General features: G+C 42.5%; 1 protein-coding gene across 7 annotated transcripts in view; it reads left to right on the forward strand.

Annotated features, from left to right (window-relative positions):
* The window catches only part of TENM1 (teneurin transmembrane protein 1), a 1,253,741-nt gene that overhangs the window by 1,156,812 nt on the left and 69,024 nt on the right, over positions 1-27,905 (forward strand). For all 7 annotated transcript variants that reach the window (XM_060692076.2, XM_060692082.2, XM_060692081.2 and 4 more), the window contains 4 exons: positions 488-607; positions 3,613-3,874; positions 6,829-7,096; positions 22,977-23,120. In XM_060692076.2, coding sequence (XP_060548059.1) covers positions 488-607; positions 3,613-3,874; positions 6,829-7,096; positions 22,977-23,120 — 794 coding nt within the window. The remainder of the gene's footprint in view (positions 1-487; positions 608-3,612; positions 3,875-6,828; positions 7,097-22,976; positions 23,121-27,905) is intronic.

Below are 27,905 nucleotides of genomic sequence, written 5' to 3' on the forward strand. Positions count from 1 at the left end.
TTTTACTACCGGTTGTGTGGGCATGGCTTGGTGGGCATGGTAGGGGAAGGTTACTGCAAAATCCCCATTTCCTCCCAATCAGCTGGGATCCGGGAGGCAGAGAATAGATGGGGACAGGGCCAGTCAGAAGTGGTATTTACCGGTTCTCCGACTACTCAAAATTTCCGCTACCGGTTCTCCAAAACTGGTCAGAACCTGCTGAATATCACCTCTTGTGTGAATCATCTCTAAGCATCTTCCTATGTCCTATTTTTTTAAAAAATCATTTTCCTTGCATTTTGTCCTAAGCTTCCGTAGCTGACACCACTTTCAGAACTAGATGAAAAGAGAGGGTAGCCCAGGGACGGACAAAAGTACTGTATGAGATCTGCTTCTTGTAGCCTTATAACATACTGATTGTGAAATATATTATGCAAATAAAGAGTGTGTCAGTTGTGACTATCTTAGTATCTTTCTTCATGGCCAACTCATTCTTTTATTCACCTAGACGTGCTTGTGTTATCCGTGGACAAGTGGTAGCAGTCGATGGAACCCCTCTGGTTGGGGTTAATGTGAGTTTCCAGCATCACAGTGATTACGGCTACACCATCAGCCGGCAGGATGGAAGGTAAACAATTGTTGCTTTCATATCTTCCTCTGATGTTTATTTTTGCCGATGAATTTTTTAATTACGGAATTAGGGTAATAGGTTGAAAGTAAAGGGACAGAGGGGAGATTGAAAGCCAAGAGTGCTTTGTCCATGAATTAAAAAGCCACCAAGAATCTGAATGATTCAATAGCATCACATACAACAACAACCCTTGAACACCATCAGCATTGACAAAATCCTCACCAGTCAATTGCAAAAGGCAGCTTTACTTGGAACAGCTTACATCCTGTGATGACACCTGTAATGTTATTAAAAGAAAAACCTGCCTCTTTCATCAGGAAAGACTTGATAGCTGGATAAAAATGCCAGATCCAATCTAAAAGTCTGGCTGATTGTGTGACCGACCATCATAACAATTATATTAAACTTGTGTGTAAATGAAACTTAAATTAAACTTATGCCACCTGATCTCTAAAGAGTCTGAATCATAGTAATAATAGAGGACTCAATTGAATGGAACTGAATGAACTGATTAATGAATGGATTACATGTAAAAGATTCTGTACATCCAAAATGCAGTACTGTAAGATAGATAATAGAAGAGGAAGGAGGAGAAGGAGAAGAAGGAGGAGGAGGAGACAGACAGACAGACAGACAGACAGACAGACAGACAGACAGACTGACAGACAGGGATGATGGATGGATGGATGGATGGATGGATGGATGGATGGATGGATGGATGGATGGATGGATAGATAGATAGATAGATAGATAGATAGATAGATAGATAGATAGATAGATAGATAGATAGATAGATATGATGGACAGATGGATGACAGATAGATAGAGAGTGGGAGATAAATAAGCAAACAGAGAGACAAACATGGAGTATAATAAGTGTAAATGACACCACAGCAGAATGAAAACCTCTTTAGGTTGTGGATTGTAATCTGTCAATCCAGTATTGTTAGATGGATGTTTTTGGACCACAAAGTCTAGGGCTGAGAGCCAGGGACATGCCCAAATTCATTCAACTGGCTTCTATGCCTAAGCACGGAATAAAATTTGGTTTTCCCACTCCTAATCCAGCACCTTAACTGCTGCATCATATACATATACATAATTACACATGTGCATAGACATATATACACACATATATGTATGCACACCTACAGAAGCATAGACATACATTTTAATAGACTGTTTTTCCTTCTTTCCCTTGTGCATTAACACATCTGAACCAAAGGAAGTAAATAAAACCTCAACCCAGCCCTGAGATTAAAATTGGCTGATTAAAAGAGGGACCTACCAATTAATCAGTTCAACCAATTAAAGCTCACAGAAGCAGAAAAAGCTCATGTTCAGAAATTTCATGCTTTCGTTCCTGCTTATTGCAATGTAAATACTCTAAATCTGAGAGTAAAAAATCCATAGCAGTGATTGTAAGCAATGAAGCTAGTCTCTCTCTCTCTCTCTCTCCCCCCGCCTTCCTCTCCCTCTCCCTCTCCCTCTCTCCCTCTGTCTTTCCCTCTGTGTGTGTGTGAGAGAGAGAGAGAGATTTTGAAGGATCTAAGTTGCAAGTAATCTTTTTATTTTTATTCCTCATTGTATATAATCTATGTAATGTTTGAGAAATTTGGTGGATTATACATAATTAAGTCTAACTCCTTATCAGAATTCATTACCATGGAAGATTTCCATACAAAGTTCATCTAGTCATAAAGTAAAGAAATCTTATTTATGCCACCTTACTTTAAATGACAATATTAAAATTATAAGACAGTAGCTCTTTATCTGCTCTGTACTTTTTCTGGAATTCAGAAGACTTCTTTCTATCACTACCCACTGACCCTTAATAAAAGCAGAGTGCAATTATTATTTTCTTTTTTTGCATGTCTTGGTCATACAGTTTTGGCTCCACAAATAGCACTTAGACTTATATACCGCTTCATGGTGCTTTACAGCCCTCTCTAAGCGGTTTACAAAGTCAGCCTCTTGCCCCCAAACATCTGGATCCTCATTTTACCAACCTCGGAAGGATGGAAGACTGAGTCAAGCTTGAGCCGGTCAGGATCGAACTGCTGGCAATTGGCAGAATTAGCCTGCAATACTGCATTCTAACCACTGCGCCACCACATCGCTTATGCATGGAGGCATTCAGAGCCTGATCATCAGGAATATAAGAAATGACATAAAAAGTCATGGTAGAAATGATACAGGGAAAAGTCTCTTCCAATTTACCTTCAGGAATTAACCTCAAAACTATTTAGCACAGAGTTCCCATTGATTTTTGCTATGCGAGCAGCCTACCAACTACTAAAAGGCAGAAGTTTACTACAAGTAGCACCAGACATTCCTCATCAGCTTCTTCCCAGAATTGTTGGATTTAATTGCCTAAGTCAATTTTATTTTGATCAATACTCAAGAACCTGCGTTAAAACATAATTAGAAAAGAAAAAAAGCACTCAGGCTTACATCAGCCGTTGCCTCGCATTCATTGTGACAGCACAGAATTGGATATCTAAGAGAAGGAGGCTCACATAAACACTGTCTGTTCTTGAGTGATGATGCAGTAAAATGATCTTCAAAATGTCTTTTTAGAAATTACAATAGTATGTGACGAACTGTTTCTGTCCTCCTAGATCGTCTTAGGCAGTTATGCCCAACTAGTAGGGTGCAGAAAATATCTATGCAGACTTTCAGTCATCCAGGTCATGGTTGTCCCAAAAGTGCCTCCCCGCCCCCAAAATAAAAGGCAACTGGACTTCTTTTTTTTTTCTTTTTCTTGAAGATTTTCGCTTCTCATCCAAAAAGCTTCTTCAGTTCAGAACTGAAGAAGCTTCTTGGATGGGAAGTGAAATGTCTTCAAGGAAAAACAAAGAAAGTTCAATTGCCTTTTGAACAAAAAAAAAAAAGCTCTTTTGGTGCAGAAAAATACTTAATAGAAGAATTAAAATCATCATGGGATAATTTTGGTATCCAGCTAAATCAAAAGGTTTGTGTTCTTTTTTTTTTTTTTTTAGTTTTGATCTAGTGGCTGTCGGAGGCATCTCAGTCACCCTGATCTTTGATAGATCACCGTTTCTTCCCGTGAAAAGGACACTTTGGCTGGCCTGGAATCGATTTATTGTGGTCGACAAAGTGGTCATGCAAAGAACAGAGGCGGAACTGCCCACCTGTGATATCAGTAGCTTCATCAGCCCGAATCCAATTGTCATCCCTTTTCCTCTGACGACGTTTGGAGGATCATGTCCTGAAAGGGGAACAGTCATACCTGAATTACAGGTAAGAGAGATGTAAACAGTGTTGTCATGTTATTGAGAAAAGAACAGAAATGGAGGCCCTTAGTTGCTTTCTAAGCCTGGTTCTTTTCTTGTAGATGTTTCATTACTCATTGTCAGATCCCTATCCAGGGTGAAGGGAGGACCCTGGATATAGTGTGTTTCCCCAAAAATAAGACCCTGTCTAAAAAATTTTTGAACCCCGAAATAAGCACTTGGCCTTATTTTTGGGGAGGTCTTATTATTTTTGGGGTGCATGGAGGAAACCAGAGGAAATGGCAGGGACTTTCTGCGAATGTGTTTAAATATTTTTGGGGAGGGCTTATTTTCAGGGGAGGGCTTATTTTATGCATGCGCTCAAAAGCCCGATTGAGCTTATTATCAGAGGATGTCTTATTTTAGGGGAAACAGGTTATTATTTAGTTTATTACTTTCTTCCTTATATCTCCCACACCCTGTACCCTATTGATTTATAACCTTTATCTTGGCACATAGGCGCCCTGTGATTTTCTCACCTTTTGGGGAATGTAAGGGGAGGGAGGGCCACTAATAATAATGTGGGTTGAATCACTTCAAAAGCCGGCAGAGGATAACCTTGAGAAAGTTCCCTTATCAAGTTCTCAGGATGGCCGTTACAATAATATCTCCACACCTGCGGATTGGCTGAATCCACGTTGGACTGAAGGGAGGGGTTTCTAATTCCTTTATCCTAATTGTATTGCCTGAGGGAATTCAGAGTCTGATTTTCTTTCGTCTTGCTATCACTCCAGTTCAATAAAAGGTTCCTTTTGAAATGCCAAAGTTTCAAGAGTCTTTACTTTCTTGAATGAGGAGGAGAGGCCAGACCTTACACTCATACTCGGTGGCATCATCAGTGCTAGTGGGGAGTGGGGTTTGCTCTCAATTTATATTCTAGTGGTTTGCCTTGACGGTGTTTGTGAAAGTGGTCTTTATTGGAAGGAGTGGGAAAGTGTCGAGTTAGGCTTCTTTATCTATCTAAAGTTTGTCTCTTATTATTTATTGATTAAAGTTATTTATTGATAAAATTTAGATACTGCCCATCTCACTTTCAGTGTGATTCTGAGTAGTGTGCAATTAAAAACAAAGTTAATTCTTGACATTAATTAATCCATCGTAAAGGTTAATGAATTACTTTAGTGTCTTTAATATGTGCAGAAATATAGTTTGTTTATTTTATTTATTAATTAAATTTATATGCACCCATCTCATTGTATGAAGTGAGTCTGGATGGCTTCCAGAATCCCTAAATTCATCAGTTCTTAAAATGCTAGGCCAGTCAACCATAGCTATTCACTACTTTTTATTAGCACAATGTGATTTATTAAGTTCTTCTGATTGGAAGGCAGTTTGATCAACTCTCTGAATTGAATCCATTTAATCTGAAGATTCTGTGGACTTTTGTACATGCAGACATGTGCTTTTATCAGGCTGACTTTCTCAAACAATTCAATTTCACAACTGCAATTGCAAATCCAAACAGATCAGATCGACTCAATTTTAAATAAATTGCAAATCAGGATTTGGCTGCTTTCAATTGCCACAGAAATTATGGCTTGGAATTCTAGGAATTACAAGTAGTCCTTGACTTACAACAGTTTGTTTAGTGACGGTTCAAATTTACAATGGCACTTTAAAAGTGACTTATGACCTTTTTTCATGTTTACAGCTGTTGCAGAATCCCCTCGGTCACATGATCAAAATTCAGATGCTGAGCAATCAACTCATTTTGATGACCGCTGCAGTGTCTGAAGGTCACATGATCCCTCTTGCGACCTTCTGACAAGCAAAGTCAATGGGGAAGCAAGGTTGACTTCACAAGTGTGATACTAACTTAACCACCTCAGTAATTCACAACTGGGGCTCGAAAAGTCGTAAAATGGGGCAAAAAATTCACTTAATAAATGTCCCGTTTAGGAACAGAAATTTTGGGTTCAATTGTGGTCGTAAATCGAGGATTAGATGTACAGTCCCAATTTATCTGGAAGATGCCAGATTAAATTAGAAATCTGGCCCAGAGCAGTAACTCCAAGCGGTTAGGATCTTCTGCATGAAAAGCCATAAAGCTTTTGGAAAGCAAAACTCTACTGCAGTGGTGAAATGTAAAATTTGTTACTACCGGTTCTGTGGGCGTGGCTTGGTGGGGGTGGGGGTAATATGACTGAGTGGGCGTGGCCAGCTTTTTTTTCTTTTTTTTTACTTTTAAAACCATTTTTTCTACAACCTCTTAGGCTAAAGAGGTTGTAAAAAAAATGCTCAGCTGACTTGCTGATCGGCAGAGGCTTTCTTTTTTTAAAAAAAAAGCCTCTGACGATCCCAGCTGACTTGCCTGATTGGCAGAAGCTTTTTTTTTTAAAGCCTCTGACGATCCCAGCTGACTTGCCTGATCAGCAGAGGCTTTTTTTCCTTTTAAAGACATTTTTTCTATAACCTCTTCAGCCGAAGAAGTTGTAGAAAATATGCTTTTAAAAGCCTCTGATGATCCCAGCTGAGCCGCGCGATCATCAGAGGCTTTTTTTTTTTACTTTTAAAAGCATTTTTTCGGCCAAAGAGGTTGTAGAAAAAATGCTTTTAAAAATTAAAAAAAAAAAGCCTCTGATGATTGCGCGGCTCAGCTGGGCAATGGGAGAGGGGCAGGAATTTTTGCTACCGGTTCTCCGAACCACCCGCCTCCATCGCTATCGGATCGGGCGATCTGGTCCGAATCGGGAGCATTTCACCCCTGCTCTACTGACTCCCAAGATTATTAACCATTGTTGAAACGTTTCCTGCATGGAATTGTCTAAACTATCTTTAAAGCTATCTGTGAACACAGCCTTCTTTATGGCGGTGAACTCCGTGTGTATGGACATTATCTCAGTCACCAGAGAAACCCGACATGGTAGATTCTGACAAGATTTGTTGTGATGTTAACATGCACAACTCTTTTTTTTTTTCCAGGTGGTCCAGGAGGAAATATCATTTCCTTCCAGCTTTGTGAAGCTGAGTTACTTGAGCAGCAGAACTTTGGGATATAAAACTTTGCTGCGCATCATTTTGACACATTCTACGATCCCTCCCGGCATCACCAAAGTGCATCTCACTGTAACAATTGAAGGACGGCTGGCTCAGAAATGGTTTCCTGCTGCAATCAACCTCATCTATACTTTTGCATGGAATAAGACGGATATTTATGGCCAGAAAGTATCCGGCTTGGCAGAGGCAATAGGTATGGTCTGCTTTAACAATACTATTGTGGGTGTGCTATAGGAGTAAGAGCTAGCTCCGTTTTGATGCAAGTTATCCCTCCCAAACATTAATCATGTTCATTTCTATAGCCAATGTCAATATCAAGTGCGAGGAAATCAGGAAATCCAAGCAATTCAAATGAATGTATAGATTTATTGCAAGCTTAAGCTCTCTATTTAATAGATGAACTGAGTTGGAAGGGGCCTTGTCCAACCCCCCACCCAAGCAGATTCTCTACAAGAATCTGAGCTACTAACGGTCAAAGTGAATTGAGTGTAGCTAAGAGTCAATGGAATTCAAAGTTGTTTGGACTTAGATTTCGTGTGGACGTGAAGGGATTTGAGTGTCAGACCCGCCAACCATTTAAATAGAAATGATCCTTGGCTCCATTTGTTGAAAAAGGCATAGTTATATTAGAGGTGAAGTGCATTGCAGTAGAGCATAACCAGAACTGAGAACCGTGTGCCAAAATCCCTAAATTCAACTTCCCCCCCCCCACTTAATTGCCTCCCATTGCTGTCCCCTCACCATGACCAATCAGGTTCAAGCAAGATGTTTTCAGAATGGTCAGTTCAAGCCTAGGTTAGTATGCAGCTGCCATCTTCTCTCAGCTCGGTGACCTTGAGGCAGCATCTTGGGGAGATTCAGCAGTTACTTTCACTTTTCCCCAAGTATTCCCCCGTCCCATCCACCCTCCCCAGACTGTCACCGCATGGTAGCAAAGTGCAAGCAAGTGTAAGGTGGCAGCTGACATCGAGACTGATGATGCACGTGACCCCTCCCTCGGGCTCAGCCTGGTCAACTCCTACAGGTAGCATATCTAGATCACAACAGCACTGAAGATGAGGAACTCAAAACAGAGATTTGCACATTTGGAAAATAATCTCTCTCCCAGTTGTTTCAATTAACCTCTCATTCTAGCTCTTTCACATAAAAAGCAATGGGGCCCCTGCAGCTGAGCACCAGAACACAAAGTCAGTTTTTGAAAGCAAATGAGAAAGGAAATATCTCCAGGAAGCTTTGAGTTTGAAATATGTCCAGCCCCAAATGGATTGCTCTAGATTTACCAGTAGTGTTTGGAAATTATTCCAGAAAGGATCCGATGTGACCTTGCTTCAGTCTCAAAAGAGCACCTTCAGAATGTCTGGGACAACCTTAGAATGCTACCAGTAAGACATCTGGTCCTTGACTTACAACCAGAACTGAGCCCAAAATTCCTAAACAAGACAGCTGTTAAGTTTTTGTTTTTGTTTGTTTTTATTGAATTTGTATACCGCCCTACTCCCGAAGGACTCAGGGCGGTGAACAGCCATAGAATAAAACAATCTAAATACAAAATTTAAAATAGAATAAAACGAATTAAATAATTTGGCTGAATTTAAAACCCCAATACTTTAAAACCAAATTTAAAATTTCCATTTAAAAAGGGGAAAGACTTAGGACAGGCCAGCCTGATGAAACAAGAAAGTCTTAAGCGCGCGACAGAAGGTACGCAGATCCGGGATCCTCCGTATCTCTGGGGGGAGCTCGTTCCAGATAGTAGGTGCCCCCACAGAAAAGGCTCTCCCCCTGGGGGCCACCAGTCAACATTGTTTGGCCGACGGCACCCGGAGGAGCCCCTCTCTATGGGAGCGTACTGGTCGGTGGGAGGCTATTGGTGGTAGTAGGCGGTCCTGTAAAGTGAGTTACACCTCATATTATGAGATATATATTTTTTGCCAAAGTTGTTAAGCAAATTGTTGCTGTTGTTAAGTGAATCATACAGTCACTAAGCAAAGCTGGACACCCCTATTGACTTTGCTTGTTGGAAGCTGGCAGGGAAGATTTCAAATGGTGATCACATGACTTCAAGACAGTGTGTAAATGTCTGTCAAAAATACATTCCAGTTCCCAAATGGCCAAATTTTGATCACGTGACTATGGGAAGGCTGCTACAACGGTCATAAGTGTGAAAAATGGCCCTATGTCATTTTTTTCAATGCCATTGTAACTCCGAATGGTCACTGAACAGACAGACAATTGTAAGTCAAGGACTGCCTGTATTTTGAATTCAGACAGGGGAGGCCTAGATAGCATGCTTTCTGAAATCTTTTCTGACCCCTTCATAGGCAGTGACCCCTTAACAGGAGTGGGATTCAGCAGGTTCGGACCGGTTCGGGCGAGCCAGATGCTAATTTTACATCTGGTTTGCCGAACCGGTAGTTGCAAGGACTGGCTGGCCCTGCCCACCCCACCCCGCCCCTCCCAGGAGTCTCCACGTGGCCCGTTTTGGATGCCAGGTAAGTGCAGGGCCCACACGGAGGCTCTGGGAAGGCAAAAAATGGGCCTCCCGAAAGTTCTGGAAGTCTGGAAATGGGTCTGGAGGAGCCTCCAGAGCCCGGGGAAGGTCGTTTTTGCCCTCCCAGAGGCTCGAGGAAAGCCTCCCGGGCCTGGGGAGGATGAAAACACCCTCCCACCATGGTGCAGGAGGCCGAGTAGGCCATGCCCACCATGGCCATGACCACCCAGCAACTGGGCAGAGAACCGGTTGCTAAAATTTTTGAATCCCACCTCTGCCCCTTAATATGTTTGTGTGTCTAGGGGGTGTACCAAGGAAACTCCAAACAGGCCAAATAGATTCTACTGTGGGTCACATGAGGGGAGAAGGGGCTTTAATACAGAAATCTGTGATTTTATAAGCTTCTGCCCAGTTTGTTTGTTTGTTTGTTTGTTTGTTTGTTTGTTTGTTTGTTTATTTATTTATTTATTTATTTATTTATTTATTTATTTATTTGATTTATATGCCGCCCTTCTCCGGGTTTTTTCATGAAATGTTTTTCTTCTTAACTCCCAGCGAGATGTGGTTGCCTATTTTCAGCCTCTACGTTTCTTTTCCTGGGTTCTTCCGTGATTTCAGAGTTTCTCACATTCTATTCAATTTTGGGAGAGTTTTCACATCAGGAAATAGACAGGCAGAGTTCCCAAGCCACTTTCTATCATTTTTCCAACATCCGTTGAGTTGCAAAAAGAAAGAAAGAAAGGAAAGGAAAGGAAAGGAAAGGAAAGGAAGGAAGGAAGGAAGGAAGGAAGGAAGGAAGGAAGGAAGGAAGGAAGGAAGAAAGAAAGAAAGAAAGAAAGAAAGAAAGAAAGAAAGAAAGAAAGAAAGAAAGAAAGTGGACACTTAGAAGCTGGAAAGGGAAGTTTTGCACTTAGAAATGTTCAATTTGATTGTTTGGGGCACCCTTCAGAAAGAGTCATTGCCCATGTGGGCAGCAGGAGACCGATTAATACTTCTTTAATATTTTATGCAATTTATTTTAATATTGCATGCATCTTCCACTGATTTTATGAAAGCTTCCCACTTCATCCTCATGATTTTTGTTGGTGTTGCCTCTCATCCATCACAGTAGTTGCCACCCTGTGAAATTATTATTGATCATAAGCACACCAAGCACTTTGTAAATGAAATGTTCCAATTTTGGATCTTAGCATAGCTGTCTCCAACTCTCAAAATGAATCTTTCTGATTCCACTCAATGTATTAGATATATTCCATCCAATGCATGAGTACATATGCACAAACACACACATACACATAAAATTCTCTTATAGCTGATGTAAAGATAAAGGTAAAGGTTCCCCTCGCACATATGTGCTAGTCGTTCCTGACTCTAGGGGGCGGTGCTCATCTCCATTTCTAAACTGAAGAGCCAGCGCTGTCCGAAGACGTCTCCATGGTCATGGGGCCGGCATGACTCAACGCCAAAGGCGCACGGAACGCTGTTACCGTCCCACCAAAGGTGGTCCCTATTTTTCTACTTGCATTTTTTACGTGCTTTCGAACTGCTAGGTTGGCAGAAGCTGGGACAAGTCACAGGAGCTCACCCCATTACGCGGCACTAGGGATTATATATAGCTGATGACCCACATCTAATTTGAAGTGAGTTGGATTGCTTTGATTTTCAGACAGGCTTCTCAGTTCAGTAGGTGCTCGACATAGTTTTCTCCATCTCTTCTCTTTCTGACAAACATCCCTGCATTGACGAGCAGATTTGATATCCAGCTGCTGAATGCCATTCTTCAGCTCCTTAGATTAAAATTTCTAACTGGCAGCCAAAGTTATCGATGTCTGGAGAACACACACACACAAATACACACACACACACACACACACACACCATGCTGTGCCTTGCAGTCTTATTTACCTGTTTCTTACCTTTGAATAAACACACTTCTTGACCTATATCTTAGAGGTATTTGAAAAACAGAATCAAGCGATATGCTGCCATCTGGAGGAGACTGCGGATAATTTCACAGGACCGTTTTGGAAAGCAATAACGGCAAGGAGGAAGGAAGTCAATCAGACCAGAGGTGGAAGGGACCTTGAAGGACTTCTAGTCCAACCCCTTGCTCAAGCAGGAGACCCTGCTTTCAGACAAGCGACTGTCCACTCTCTTCTTAAAAATCTCCAGGGATAAAGCACCTAAAACTTCTGAAGGCAAGGTGTTCCACTGGTTAATTGGCCTCACTATTTGGAAGTTTCTCCTTAATTCCACATTGCTTCTGTCCTTGATTAGTTTCCATCCATTGTTTCTTGTCCTGCCTTTTGGTGCTTGGGTAAATAAATTGACCCTCTCCTGTTTGTGACAACCTCTCAAATACTGGAATACTGCTATCGTGTCTCCCCTAGTCCTTCTTTTCTCTAGATTAGCCAAACTCAAATCCTGCAACCGCTCTTCATATGTTTTAGTCTCCAGGCCTTTAATCAACTCAGTTGTTCCAAAGTCTCAACATCTTTTTTGTAATGTGGTGACCAGTAGTGGGATTCAGCCAGTTTGCACCTATTTGGGAGAACCGGTTGTTAACTTTCTAAGCAGTTTGGAGAACTGGTTGTTGGAAGAAATCTTATTTTGTTTTTTCCCACTTTACAGGGCTAATCCTGTAAGGAAGGCAGGAAGGAAACATTCTGGTGGTGTTTCTAGCCTAATCTTTACTGCCCTGCTTACAGAAACTGCCTGTACGGTTAACCCTTATTACATTATAACAGCTAAAGTGAAGCGCCCATCGACATGAGTGACGTTGAGTTGGCCACGCCCACATGGTCACATGACCACCAAGCCACGTTATCCAACTGGTCATTAGGGCAGAGAACCAGTTGTTAAATTATTTGAATTCCACCACTGGTGGTGACCAAAACTGGATGCAGTATTCCAGGTATGGCCTTATTTAAGGCTTTATAAAGCGCTACTAATACTTCACCTGATTTTGATTCTATGCCTCTGTTTATACAACCAAGGATCGTATTAGCTTTTCTGGCTGCTGCTGCACACAGCAGCAGCCAAATAATCATATTTAATACATTTGCTTGCTCTTTGCTTTTTTTTTTTTTTTTTTTTTTAAAGAGAGCTTTTTTTCCTTCTCTGCTGCATCAACAACTATCAAGTTGTTGCAAATGGAGAAGGAAAGAAATGCAAAGCGAAACCAAGAATCCTTTACCCCAGTGTTTCCCAACTTGGAACCACTTTAAGCGGCATGGACTTCAACTACCAGAAATCCCTAGCCAGCAGGCTGGGGAATTCTGGGAATTAAAGTCCACCCCGCTTAAAGCGGTCAAAGTTGAGAAATACTATTTTACCACATTTTTCTTTCACTTTTTTCCCTTTGTTTATTTGTAATTACATCATGTTGTTTTATGTAACAGTCACAACAACACTATAAATGCTTTATATATCTTGAGTCCTTTCTTGCCACAGTTGTTAAGGGAATCACTGTAATTGTTAAGTTAGCAACAGAATTGTTAAGTAAATATGGCCTCCCCACTGACCTTATTTGTCAGAGGATCGTTAAAGGTGATCACATGACCACGGGACACCGTAACCGTCATAAATATGAACCAGTTGTCAAGTGCCCGAATTTTGATCATATGACCATGAGGAGGCTGCAATGGTCGTAGGTGTGAAAAATGATCAAAAGTCACTCTTTTCAGTGTCATTGTAACTTCAAATGGTCACTAAATGGTTGTAAGTCAAGGACTACCAGTGTAAACAAAATGGTTGCTCTACAACCGTGATGGAGAACCTATGGCATGCGTGCCACGGGTGGCACGCAGAGCCATATCTGTGGGCACATGAGCATTGTCCTTGCTCAACTCCAGCGCGCATGTGTGTGCCGGCCTGCTGATTTTCAGGCCTTCCGGGCCTACCGGAAGTTGGGAAATGGGCTGTTTCTGGCCTCCAGAGGGCCTCCGGGGGATGGGGAAGGCCGTTTTCACCCTCCCCAGACTCCTAGAAAGCTTCTGGAGCCCGGGGAGGGTGAAAAATGGGCCTATCGGGCCTACGTGCCATCGTGTGCCAAAAGGGGGAGCACAGGGGGTGGGGCACATTGAATTATGGGTGTTGGCACGTGCACGTGCAACCCCCCCCTGCACCCGCTTTTGGCATGCAACAGCAAAAAGGATAGCCATCACTGCTCTACAACAACTTAGGTTGAGAGCCAGCCAAAATACACACAATGTTCTAGATCAGGAAAGACATTGATGTATCCTCTTTCCAGGTTTCTCAACGAGCTTTTGACTTCAGTTGCTCCTTGTACTCATCTTCTGGTCCTCACAGTTTGACATTTAATCAGTGCTTCCCACCAATGTGTCCTAATCCCAGGGGAATAAATTATAATTAGCCAGCTGCAATGTAGAGCTCTGATTGAATTAAGGAAGTTTTGACTCAGCACAGTCAGATTTCTAGTGCAGATGTGTGAGATTGTGGGAAAGCTGGAGGCAGATGAGTTGACAGATTAACTCATAAACAGCAATTCAGCCATCTGGAGAAAGTGTTCAGAGAAACCCCACCTTAATTAACTCATTATGAAAGAGGCTAAGAAAATTCTATCGCAGTTTGCAGGATTCTATATGTACACCAGAGTAGCGGTAAAAAGATAGATAGTAGATAGACAATGGATGGATGGAGAGACAGACATGTATGTTAGCTAGATTCCTTCCTTCCTTCCTTCCTTCCTTCCTTCCTTCCTTCCTTCCTTCCTTCCTTCCTTCCTTCCTTCCTTCAAGACAGACGTTATATGCTAGCTAGATTCCTTCCTTCCTTCCTTACAGACAGACAGACAGACATATGTTAGTTAGATTCCTTCCTTCCTTCCTTCCTTACAGACAGACAGACAGACAGACATATATGCTAGCTAGATTCCTTCCTTCCTGCCTTACAGACAAACAGACATATATGTTAACTTCCTTCCTTCCTGACAGACAGATAGACAGACAGACAGACAAACATATATGTTAGCTAAATTCCTTCTTTCCTTCCTTCCTTCCTTCCTTCCTTCAAGACAGACATATATGCTAGCTAGATTCCTTCCTTCCTGCCTTTCAGACAGACATGTATGTTAACTAGATTCCTTCCTTCCTTCCTTCCTTCCTTCCTTCCTTCCTTCCTTCCTTCCTTCCTTCCTTCCTTCCTGACAGACATATATGTTAGCTAGATTACTTCCTTCTTTCCTCCATTCCTACTTCCCTCCCTCCCTCCCTCCCTCCCTCCCTTCCTTCCTTCCTTCCTTCCTTCCACATAGGCCTTGAAAACAGCCTGTACATCTTTCCAATTCTTGTCTTCGGCTAAAATATCAGAGGACAGTATGTCAAACTTTACTGTGATTCAGTGAAGCAAGCCTATTTCCAAACGTTTCACAGCTAAGAGCAATTACCATTCTATATTGAAGAGAGATAGGTGGATAACCTAGAACAGAAATGAAATGTCTAATCCTCCTTTTTATAACTGAACCAAAGGAAGGAATAGCACCATAGACCCACAGCTGGTTATTTCTCATTTCAATAAAACTTACACTTGTTGCAATTTATGGGCTGATGGAAGAGATGTTTGACTGAAAAGGCAAAAACATAAATTGAATTAATAAGTAAATTAAGCATGACTGGATACTCTAGTTGCAGGATGGAAGGAGTGCACCCAGGGGTGGGCTCCTGGGGTTTCGCCAGGGTTCGGGAGATCCTCTAGCCAAGGATCGTGAACCCCCAAATGCCACCCCTGGCTGGCCACACCCTCCCTGCCCCGCCTCTCCCAGGAGTCTCCACGCGACCCATTCATCATTCCAGGTAAGTACAGGGGCCGCGCAGAGGGTCTGGGAGGGCAAAAAACAGGCCTACCAGAGGTCCCGAAAGTCCAGAAACGAGCCTGTTTCAGCCTCCAGAGGGCCTCCGATCCCCAGGGGAAGCTGTTTTCGTCCTCCCGGAGGCTCGAGGAAAGCCTCCGGAGCAGTGGTGGGTAGCCCCCGGTTCACACTGATTCTGTAGAACCGGTAGTAAAACCGGCAGGAGGCTCCGCCTACTGACCCCGATGTCACGAACCGGTAGTAAAGGTAAGTAGAACCCACCCCTGCTCGGGAGCCTGGGGAAGGTGAAAAAGCCCCCCCCTGCTGTGTTGCAGGGAGCCGACTAGGCCACACCCACCATAACCACGCCCACCCAGCAACGGGGCAGCGAACCGTTGCTAAAGGATCTGAAGCCCACCCCTGAGTGCACCGAAAAACTGGGATGCACAGCAGCCTTTCAATATTCATTTATAAATTAAGCTAGTGGAAAGCCTATTTAAATTGCCCTCTCAGATTGACCAAGGTCTCTTTTTGCATGCAATAACCCTCACATTCAAGTTGAAGGCAGTTTTAAAAGTGCAAACGCAATTAACTAAGCAAACATATTTTGCAGATGATGTGAGACATAAGCGAGAGCACAGACTCCTGTCTTAGATGCCAACTTTCATTTTTTTAATATCTTGAGCCAAAGTCTCAGGTTAGCCATCCGTGCCTCACACTAGAAATTGAATGATCTTGAGCGTGTACTCTGTGGAAACGTCTGCTGTGCCACTATCAGCTATATCGAACTGGGAGAAAATAGTCCGAAAAGGCCTCTATTCGTGAAGAAAATAATACTGAAAATTCTGTAAATATATTGTTGTTGTTAGTTGTGAAGTCGTGTCCGACCCATTGCGACCCCATGGACAATGTTCCTCCAGGCCTTCCTGTCCTCTACCATCCTGTGGAGTCCATTTAATCTCATGCCAACTACTTCAGTGACTCCATCCAACCACCTCGTTCTCTGTCGTCCCGTTCTTCTTTTGCCCTCAATCTTTCCCAGCATGAGGCTCTTCCCCAGTGAGTCCTTCCTTCTCATTAGGTGGCCAAAGTATTTGAGTTTCCTCTTCAGGATCTGGCCTTCTAAAGAGCAGTCAGGGTTGATCTCCTCTAGGACTGACCGGTTGGATCGCCTTGCAGTCCAAGGGACTCACAGGAATCTTCTCCAGCACCAGAGTTCAAAGGCTTCAATTCTTTGGCGCTCAGCCTTCCTTATGGTCCAACTTTCACAGCCAGACATTGCAACTGGGAAAACCATAGCCTTGACTATACGCACTTTTGTTGGCAGGGTGATGTCTCTGCTTTTTAGTATGCTGTCTAGCTTTGCCATAGCTTTCCTCCCCAGGAGCAAGCGTCTTTTAATTTCTTGGCTGCAGTCCCCATCTGAGGTGATGGAGCCCAGGAAAATAAAATCTGCCACTACCTCCATTTGTTCCCCATCTATTTGCCAGGAATTGAGAGGGACGGGAGCCATGATCTCAGTTTTCTTAATGTTGAGTTTCAAGCCAACTTTTGCACTCTCCTTCTTCACCCACATCAAGACACTCTTTAGTTCCTCTTTGCTTTCTGCCATTAGAGTGGTATCATCTGCATATCTGAGGTTGTTGATATTTCTCCCGGCAATCTTAATTCCTTTGTAAATATAAGCCAAGTCTAAATATGGCTAGTCCTCAACTTACAATCATTTGTTTAGTGACTGTTTGAAGTTATAATTTGTACCTTTTGCAACCTTCTGATAAGCAAAATCAATGGGGAAGCCCGATTCACTTAACAATCGTGTTACTAGCTTAACAACTGCACTGATTCCCTTAACATCTGTGTCAAGAAAGGTTGTAAAATGGAGCAAAAATCACTTAATTGTCTTGCTTAGCTACAGAAATTTTGGGCTCATTTACAACTCTGTACTGGTAGTCCTTGAGACAAGGACTACCAGTATAGAGCACCAGCTTCAGGCCAATTCTGGACCACTCTGAAATATTTGTGTACCACTTGGGGCCTTCTTTATGCCTTGCCATTTTTAAGGTCTTGTGCACGGTTATCGAAAGTCCCATTCCTCATTCTTTCATTCATTCTGCAACATGAACTATGAACTTGGCTTGTTTTTGAGTTTTCACTTAAATGTTTCACGCCAAGTATTGAGTGGGGCAAAAATTAAGTTAGTGATGAGAAGGTTTTTGTGGCCGGAGGAATGGGGACGAATATAACGGTACTCAAAATCGGCTCCATTAAAATCTTGGAACTTTGTGGGCTTTTTTTACAGAAGCTCTTATTTCTCTACCTAAAGTCATTTAGATGACTTCTCTTGTGGACCAATGGACTTAGCATGACATACAGCCTGGTACTTGAGAGACTGCCTGTCTCCCAAACTATCTACCCAACCAACTTGATCTTGAAGACTTGATGTGCTCTGATGTGCTTCACTTAAACAATGTCATTGTTGTTGACGTGCCTTCTCTGCTGTAGACCCTGCCTTCCTTCCTTCCTTCCTTCCTTCCTTCCTTCCTTCCTTCCTTCCTTCCTTCCTTCCTTCCTTCCTTCCTTCCTTCCTTCCTTTAGAGATTAGGGTGGCCCCAGTCCTTTTAGTCTTTCCTAAGGCTTTATAATGGTATGAGGTGGCTCAGTGGCTAAGATGCTGTGCTTGTTGATTGAAAGGTCGGCAGTTCAGCGGTTCGAATCCCTAGTGCCACGTAACGGGGTGAGCTCTCGTTCCTTGTCCCAGCTTCTGCCAACCTAGCAGTTCGAAAGCACATAAAAAATGCAAGTAGAAAAATAGGGACCACCTTTGGTGGGAAGGTAACAGCGTTCCGTGCACCTTTGGCATTGAGTCATACCGTCCACATGACCACGGAGATGTCTTCGGACAACGCTGGCTCTTCGGCTTTGAAACGGAGATGAGCACCGCCCCCTAGAGTCAGGAACGACTAGCACATATGTGAGAGGGGAACCTTTACCTTTACCTTTAAGGCTTTATAAACCTGGTTATGGGCCTAGACCCGGAACCCTGAATGTGTTCAGGGCCGTATTTCTTGACTATACTGACTACTACTATTACTATTACTACTACTACTACTACTACTACTACTACTATTATTATTATTATTATTATTATTATTATTATTATTATTATTATTTTCTCAGCTGCTGTATATATTTTTCTGCTGTTTTCAATTATTTAAACTGTCACTGGGTTGAAGTGGGTAGCTGAAGAAATAATATAAATAAATAAAATAATGCTTGTGTTTGATTGTTGTGATCCACCCAGATTCTTTTCACATCAGGTGGCATGCAAGTTTAATTTACATACAAGTTTAATGTAATGATGATGATCGCCGGTCACACAGTCAGCCAGAGGTTTAGATTGGATTTAGCATTTTGATCCACCCATCAAGTCCTTCCCATCCCATCACAGGATGTCAGCTGCTCCAAGTAGAGCTGCCTTTTGCAATTGACTGATGAGGATTTTGTCAATGCCGTTGGCGTTCAAGTGGTGCTCCAGATGTTTTGGGATTTCACCCAAGGCGGCTATTACTGTTGGTCTAGATTGCCACATATTTTTCTACTTCTATTTGCAGGTGTTTGTATCTTGTGATTTTCTCCCATTGTTTCTCTTATATTCTGCTTTTTCCAAGACTGCAACATCCACTATACATATATTTTTTTTGTCTTTCTTATCGACAATTGTTAGGTCTGGATTGTTATATGGCAGGTGCTTATTTGTTCAGTTTCTAAAGGTGCCTTAGCTTTTTCGTTTGCTGTTACTTTGTCTAGTTTATATTATTATTCAAGAAAGAAGGGGGCCAGGAGGGCCTTCCATTTATATATTTCCATACTTCTGTGTAAGTCTCAGGCAAGAGATTGAGAGAATTATTTACATATGAACGTATATAAACATTTTCGTGCAGCCCAGAAGCCAATGTTCTCAATACTGGGTTAACAAGATTTTTAAAAATTGCAGGGCTCTTATTTATCTAACCACTTTTCATGTCATCCAGTGTATTTTATGTTCAGGCTGATTCTTCTCTAAATGCTTTGGCTTAGGCTCCTGTCAAATACGCAGTTATTCATATTAGTTTCCTGAAGACATTTTATTTATTTATTTATTTATTTGTTTGTTTGTTTGTTTGTTTGTTTGTTTATTTATTTATTTATTTATTATTGATTGATTGAGTGAGTGAGTGAGTGAGTGATTTATTGGATCGATTTATATGCCGCCCTTCTCCGGATATACCTGCTTAGTAGGGCTTTTGGCCCCCCCTAAGCGGTGTTCTTTTTTTATACAAAGTCAGCTTATCGCCCCCACAATCCGGATCCTCATTTTATCTACCTCGGAAGGATGGAAGGCTGAGTCAACCTTGAGCCTGGTGAGATTTGAACTCGCAGTAATTGCAGGCAGCTGACAGCTAAGTGCTACTTAACAGCACTTTAGTCCGCTGCACCACCAAGGCTCATTTTCAGCTTTTACTGCCACCAGAAAAAGAGAGAATCAACATTTTTTTTTTTTTTTTACAATCGTGTAATTCTATTACCATTGAGGACTTCATCCCAAAGATGAAATCCCTAATTTCCTGCCTAGTTTTATTCTTCTTCTTCAAGGAGAGGGATGTTTTTTTTTTTGTTTGTTTGTTTTGTTTTAAATGGAGAATTCTGTCACTTCCCTCTATTTACTTCTAGCGAGAACTATTGACTTCACAGTGTTAAATTAGAGCACGGGTGTCAAACTGGATTGCGTTACGTGATGTATCGCAACGTATCGTGACATTTTTTGCCTTTGCGGAGTCGGGGTGGGTGTTGCCTGCGCATGAGGCATCTGACCCACGGGCCGCCAGTTTGACACCCCTGGATTAGAGCGAGGAAAGACGCAGGGGAGCTAGTGCTGTGACATAAATGAAACAGGAATGACAGAATAACAGAGTTGGAAGGGACCTTGGAGGTCTTCTAGTCCAACCCGCCTGCTCAAGCAGGAGATCCTGTATCATTCCAGACAAATGGCTGTCCAATCTTTTCTTAAAAACCTCCAGTGATGGAGCAGCCATAATTTCTGGAGACAAGCCATTCCACTGACTAATTATTCTCACCATGAGGAAATTTCTCCTTAGTCCTAGGTTGGTTGTCTCCTTGATTAGTTTCCATCCATTGCGTCTTGTTCCGTCTTCAGCTGCTTTGGAGGATAGGTTGACTCCCCCCACCTTCTTTGTGGCAGCTCCTCAAATATCAGGATGCTGCTATCATGTCACCCCAGTCCTTATTTTCATTAGGCTAGACCAGGAGTGTCAAACTCAAGGTCTGTGGGCTGGATCTGACCCAATCCGTTCATACTCCCACATCATTCGAAGGTGTTCAACCCAAATTGCATAGCTAAATGGCTATGGAGATTGTCAGTCAACCACAGTCATGGTTGCCCCAAAGGTGCTTTTTCAGGAGGCAACTGGACTTCCTTGGATGAGAAGCGAAACGTCTTCAAAGAAAAACGAGAAAGTCCAGTTGCCTCCTGAAAAAGCACCTTTGGGATATCCTTTCCTAAGTATTTATTTATTTATTTATTTTATTTATTTTATTTATTTAACTTTTTATACCGCCCTTCTCCCGAAGGACTCAGGGCGGTGTACAGCCATACTAAAACAACATATACCCGTAAAATTAAAAACAGTTTAAAATATATTACAAATTTGGCCCTTATATTAAAAAGAACTACAAACACCCAATTAAAATTCATTTTCTAAGCCAGCCCAGCCTGTTGAAATAGTAAAGTCTTAAGGGCACGGCGAAAGGTACGTCGGTCGGGGATCATGCGAATCTCCGGGGGCAGTTCATTCCAGAGGGCAGGTGCCCCCACAGAGAAGGCTCTCCCCCTGGGTGTCGCCAGTCAACATTGTTTGACCGACGGCACCCAGAGAGGAGTCCCTCTCTGTGGGAGCGTATTGGCCGGTGGGAGGCTATAGGTGGCAGAAGGCGATCTCGTACATACCCAGGTCCTAAGCCATGGAGCGCTTTAAAGGTGGTAACCAACACCTTGAATCGCACCCGGAAGACCACCGGGAGCCAGTGCAGCTCGTGCAGGAGAGGTGTTACATGGGTGCGCCGTATGATGGACTGGACCTGGCCATTTGTTCTTTTAGCCTGCCACTATAATCGCCCTGCTTCCAGAAGCAACAATGGGGCAGCATCCTGAACCTCTGGATGAGCACTGAGGTTTTCATTCAGGCATGCCTTTCTGCCTTTGCCCAGAGCGATGCTGTGTAAGTCCCCTGCCCTCAGGAAGACAGCACCGCTGTGACAATTTCAGAGCTGATACAAATTGGTGGGTAAAACAAGGAAAGAAACCTCAAAGCATCATTTACCCTCTTAAAGATGATTGCTAGATACCACTGAAACAACCTCTCCGTTCAGCGGAAGGAGGGCGGTGGAATCCCATCGTAGGCCATGAGTTTTGAGTACAAAATATCCAAGGTTCAATCTTTAGGATTTCCAAAATGATCAGGAGGAATGACTTCTGCCTTAAGTCCCAGGAGAGCCATTGCAAGTCAGAAAGCATTCATTTATCTTCGTAAGCCCAAGGTTGTTCCATTATTGTAATGTTTTCGGCGTGCGGTACAGTTCTTCCTTTTAAATTTGCTACCTCTGCCTTCCATGTCTGTCTTCCCAAGAAACATTTTTTATATTTACAACCCGAGCTGTTCCCTCCAGCAGCAGAGAGCAATTATATCTTTTAGTTGGGGAATTTTTTCCCCCTTCCTCCCTTCTCATATACTCTTGAGCCTCTGCATTGCCAGCAGGCACTCAGTGGTCGTCCCAGAGAATCCGGGAATCAGCTCCAGCGGCAAAAGAATTGACTGTATTTGTCATGATAATGAAACAGAGGAAAAATTGCCACTGCAAAAAGCTATTTTCTCCTCGTTGCTGTTGTTACTATGGCATGTTTTATGGCTTCTCCTGTTCCTGTTGACTTTTAAGGTTTGAAAGAGTTACTCTGAGTTATCTTTAAATTGCGAGGTTTAATCTCAGCCCCTTTAATAAGAATGTCATAGATTGAGTACCTGATTACCTGGCTCACTTTTTTTCATTTCTTTAAAAAGAAAGTAATCACCAACCAAATACGCTTACTCAGACTAAGCAGCAATGCAATTAAACTCTTTGGTGGTTATTTTGGGGGTAGGCGGTAGTGGTGGGGAGTCAAAGTTTAAAAGAGCTTCCTAGACCATGGCTTGGTGTCATGATTAGCAGCCCTGCAACACAGAAGTTAACCTTCCTAAGTAACTTTGCGTCTCCTCCTCGTATAAGAGCATAGGAGGCTCTTGTACTTAGGGTGCTGGGTTGGTTAGCAAGCTCACGTTCGAGACCCGAGTGCTGCCTTGGAGCAGGGTGAGCTCCTGTACTTTGCTCCAGTTCTTGCCAGTGACATGAAAGTAACCCCCAATTGGGCATCATCCAGGCAACGATGATGCCACCGGTTAATCCTTTCAACCTGGAAGCGCCAACACAAGTGCAATGTGATCTCTTCCTCATCCTTCTAAGATGGCTTCTACTCCATTGCTACTAGACCAGGTCCTTCTCGAAAAGAATGGATGAAATATGAATCTTTTTTACCATATTCAAAATCGAATACGCAAAGACACTAATGTCGTAAGATGGTTTTCTTCTGGAGTACCACTTTGCTACCAGTTGCCTGCTCTTAGACCCACCCTAGGCCATGGATGAAGTAGTAGCTATGATCTGTTGTATTTTATCTCTCCACAGTCTCGGTAGGTTACGAATATGAGAGCTGTCCTGATTTGATTCTCTGGGAGAAAAGGACAGTGACGTTACAAGGATTTGAGTTGGATGCTTCAAATCTAGGAGGCTGGTCCTTGGACAAACACCACATTTTGAATACTCAGAGTGGTGAGTATAATCCTTATTCCTTTTATTATTATTGTTGTTGTTATTGTTATTGTTATTGTTATTGTTATTGTTATTATTATTTTATTAGATTTTTATGGAACTCAAAGCAGCTTACATGAGGATTATATGAGGATATATGAGGATTATATTGTGAGGTAAATTGGGCTCAGATTTACCTCACAGAAAATGACAACCCCAAACTTAAGTCTCAGGTTGGGTTTGAATCTGGTTTACAGATTAACAGAGTTGGAAGGGACCTTGTAGGTCTTCTAGTCCAAACCTCCACCCAAGCAGGAGACCCTCCACCATTTCTGACAAATGGCAGTCCAATCTCTTCTTGAAAGTCTCAAGTGATGAAGCTCCCACAACTTCCGAAGGCAACTTCTGTTGCATTGGTCAAAAGAATTCTCCTCATTTCCAGGTTAAACTCTCCTTGTTCAGTTTCCATCCATTATTCCTTGCCTGGCCTACAGGTGCTTTTGAAAATAGCTTGACACCCCCCCCCCCGTGGCAGCCCCTCAAATATTGGAAGACTGCTATCATGTCTCTCCTGGTCCTTCCCTTCACTAGACTAGCCATGCCCAGTTTCTGCAACCGTTCTTCATATGTTTTAGTCTCCAGTCCCCTAATCATCCTGGTTGCTCTTCTCTGCACTTTTTCTAGAGACTCAACAACTTTTTTATAGAGTGGTGACCAAAACTGGTTGCAATATCCTAGGTGTGGTCTTACTAGGGCTTTATAGAGTGGTATTAGTACCTCACTTGATCTTGATTGTATCCCTCTGTTAATGCAATTTAGGATTGCATTGACTTTTCTGACTGCCGCTTCACACTGCTGGCTCATATTTAGCTGGTTGTCCACTAAGACTCCAAGATCCCTCTCACAGTCACTGCTATTAAGCCTGATTTCACCCAGTCTGTAGGTGTTCTTTTGGTTTTTCTTGCCTAAGTGTAGGACTTTGAAGACGGCATTTAATTTCGTTGTACCATGTGCAATGACAATAAAGTAAACCAACTTTAGTTTTCTCTACATTGAATTTCATTTTGTTAGATAGGGCCCAGTGTTCAAGTCTGTCAAGATCCATCAGGATCTTGAACTTGGCCCTAACCCTATTCTAAAGCTTTAGCATCTATGCCACGAGATGGATTCCCCCTCCCAGACAGAAATTATGACTGTTTATATATAGATTGTGCTAAATTATGATTGATTTTGAAGTCTTGTTTCAATGAGATATGGAAATCAGTAGAAAACTGATACATCTGTATCAGTGGTGGGTTTCAAAATTTTTTACTACCGGTTCTGTGGATGTGGCTTAGTGAGTGTGGCATGGCTTGGTGGGCATAGCTTGGTGGGCATGCCAGGGGAAGGATACTGTAAAATCTCCATTCCCACCACTCTCCAGGGGAAGGATACTGTAAAATTTCCATTCCAACCCCACTCTCCAGGGGAAGGATACTGTAAAATCTCCATTCCAACCCCACTCTCCAGGGGAAGGATACTGTAAAATCTCCATTCCCACCACTCTCCAGGGGAAGGATACTGTAAAATCTCCATTCCAACCCCACTCTCCAGGGGAAGGATACTGTAAAATCTCCATTCCCACCACTCTCCAGGGGAAGGATACTGTAAAATCTCCATTCCCACCACTCTCCAGGGGAAGGATACTGTAAAATCTCCATTCCAACCCCACTCTCCAGGGGAAGGATACTGTAAAATCTCCATTCCAACCCCACTCTCCAGGGGAAGGATACTGTAAAATCTCCATTCCAACCCCACTCTCCAGGGGAAGGATACTGTAAAATCTCCATTCCAACCCCACTCTCCAGGGGAAGGATACTGTAAAATCTCCATTCCCACCACTCTCCAGGGGAAGGATACTGTAAAATCTCTATTCCCACCACTCTCCAGGGGAAGGATACTGTAAAATCTCCATTCCAACCCCACTCTCCAGGAGAAGGATACTGTAAAATCTCCATTCCCACCACTCTCCAGGGGAAGGATACTGTAAAATCTCCATTCCAACCCCACTCTCCAGGGGAAGGATACTGTAAAATCTCCATTCCAACCCCACTCTCCAGGGGAAGGATACTGTAAAATCTCCATTCCCACCACTCTCCAGGGGAAGGATACTGTAAAATCTCCATTCCCACCACTCTCTAGGGGAAGGATACTGTAAAATCTCCATTCCAACCCCACTCTCCAGGGGAAGGATACTGTAAAATCTCCATTCCAACCCCACTCTCCAGGGGAAGGATACTGTAAAATCTCCATTCCCACCACTCTCCAGGGGAAGGATACCGTAAAATCTCCATTCCAACCCCACTCTCCAGGGGAAGGATACTGTAAAATCTCCATTCCCACCACTCTCCAGGGGAAGGATACTGTAAAATCTCCATTCCCACCACTCTCCAGGGGAAGGATACTATAAAATCTCCATTCCCACCACTCTCCAGGGGAAGGATACTATAAAATCTCCATTCCCACCACTCTCCAGGGGAAGGATACTGTAAAATCTCCATTCCAACCCCACTCTCCAGGGGAAGGATACTGTAAAATCTCCATTCCAACCCCACTCTCCAGGGGAAGGATACTGTAAAATCTCCATTCCCACCACTCTCCAGGAGAAGGATACTGTAAAATCTCCATTCCAACCCCACTCCAGGGGAAGGTTACTACAAAATCCCCATTTCTTCCCGATCAGCTGGGACATGGGAGGCAGAGAACAGATGGGGGTGGGGCCAGTCAGAATTTTTACTACCGGTTCTCCAAACTACTCTAAATTTCTGCTACCGGTTCTCCAGAACTGGTCAGAACCTGCTGAAACCCACCTCTGATCTGCATGGTTTGAAATCTTGATTTTTAATCTCATCCTAGCATTATGGTCTTGGGGAAAGCCTTTTACTGCAGCCAACATTTCCATGTACAGAATCTGCCTTTTGATGAAGGTCTGTTTAGTTTTTGCTTCAGCGCTTTCAGGAAAGAACATATAGGACATCCCAAGGAATTTGCTGCAGTAGCAAACAAACCTTATTGGTTGAAAAAAAAAAAATCTTTCAATGATTATTTGAAACAAATTTTCTTACAATTTCTATCTCTGGGTTCAATGAAACAAATCGAATTGGAATTACTATGGAATTATGACATTTGAAGACCCCTCTTTCATTTTATCAGAATAACAGAATTGGAAGGGACCTTGGAGGTCTTCTAGTCCAACCCCCAGACAAATGGTTGTCTGATCTCTTCTTTAAAATTATGAACCTCTTGAGGCAAGCGGTTCCACTGATTATTTGTTCTAACTGTCAGGAAATTTCTCCTTAGTTCCAGGTTGGTCCTCTTCTTGATTAGTTTCCATCCGTTGCTTCTTGTCCTGCCCTCAGGTGCTCTGGAGAACAGGTTGGCCCCCCTCTTCATTGTGGCAGCCCCAAATTTTGATCACTTGATCTTCTGGTAAACATAACCTGGTTCTTCTAGCCATTGCTCACAGATCCTGCTTTCATTCTAGATGTCTCATCTATTCAAAATCTCACCCTCCTTTGGACATATTCCAAGTTATAGATATCTTGAAAGTGTGTTTTAGTTAGGTAACTCTTGCAACTTTGTCTCTCTCTGTTTTTTTCTTACCATTTTTAACAGGAATATCTCATTTCTGAAAGGAATTAAATATTTGCTCAGCAAGATTGAAATATTGCTGTGAGCACTTACCCAATAGACTAAACCTAAGGCGGGGAAAATGAAGTGATATAGATGTGAAATAATTGAATCCATCATTTTTAGTTCCCAAAAGTGACTCCTACTTAAATTAGTTCAGAGAGACAATTCTGCTACTTTCTGCAATGCCCACCCTCAACTATTTTTTATATTAGGAAGAGGATATCAAAAGTTATAATCCTACCCAACTCTTCCCCCCTTAATTTGACCACAAGAAGTTCTTAAATTTCATTAGCTGAAAAGTCATGAATTATTCACTACTTAATCTGTTCTAAAAGAGCAAGGCAAAGTGAGGGAAAACAATCTGTTTTTGATCAATGCCGTGATTCCAGCTTTGAAAATATCACTGCATTTAAGTTAGGCTGACCTGTATTGAGATGAAGGAATACATTTGACGTGATTTTTTTTTTTCGGTTGCAAACACTGGTGGGATTCAGCCAGTTCGCACCTATTCGGGAGAACTGGTTGTTAACTTTCTAAGCAGTTTGGAGAACTGCTTGTTGGAAGAAATCTTATTTTGTGTTTTTTCCATTTTACACAGCTAATCCTGTAAGAAGGCAAGAAGGAAACATTCTGGTATTGTTTCTAGACTAATCTTTATTGCCTTGCTTACAGAAACTCTGGTTAACCCTTATTACATTATAACAGCTAAGGTGAAGTGCCCATCGGTGTGAGTGACATTGAGTTGGCCACACCCACACAGTCACATGACTACCGAGCCACACCTACCCAGCTGGTCATTAGGGCAGAGAACCGGTTGTTAAATTAATTGAATCCCACCACTGGTTGAAAATGTCCTTCCTTCCAAAGTTTTCAGCTGCTTTATCTAAACCAGTGTTTCTCAACCTTGGAAGCTTGAAGATGAAGACTTCAACTCCCAGAATCCCCCAGCTAGCGCTGATCTAAACGATTTCCTCTGTCAAGTATATACAGGTAGTCCTCAACTTATAATAGTTCAGTTTGTGACTGTTAGAAGTTTCAACTGACATGACTGTTTTTCACACAACCGTTGCAGCGTTCCCATGATCACGTGATCACAATTCAGACGCTTGACAACTAACTCATATTATGACAGTG

This window comes from Pantherophis guttatus, chromosome 12 (assembly GCF_059756535.1).
Source record: "Pantherophis guttatus breed Tessera chromosome 12, ASM5975653v1, whole genome shotgun sequence".
Taxonomy (NCBI): domain Eukaryota; kingdom Metazoa; phylum Chordata; class Lepidosauria; order Squamata; family Colubridae; genus Pantherophis; species Pantherophis guttatus.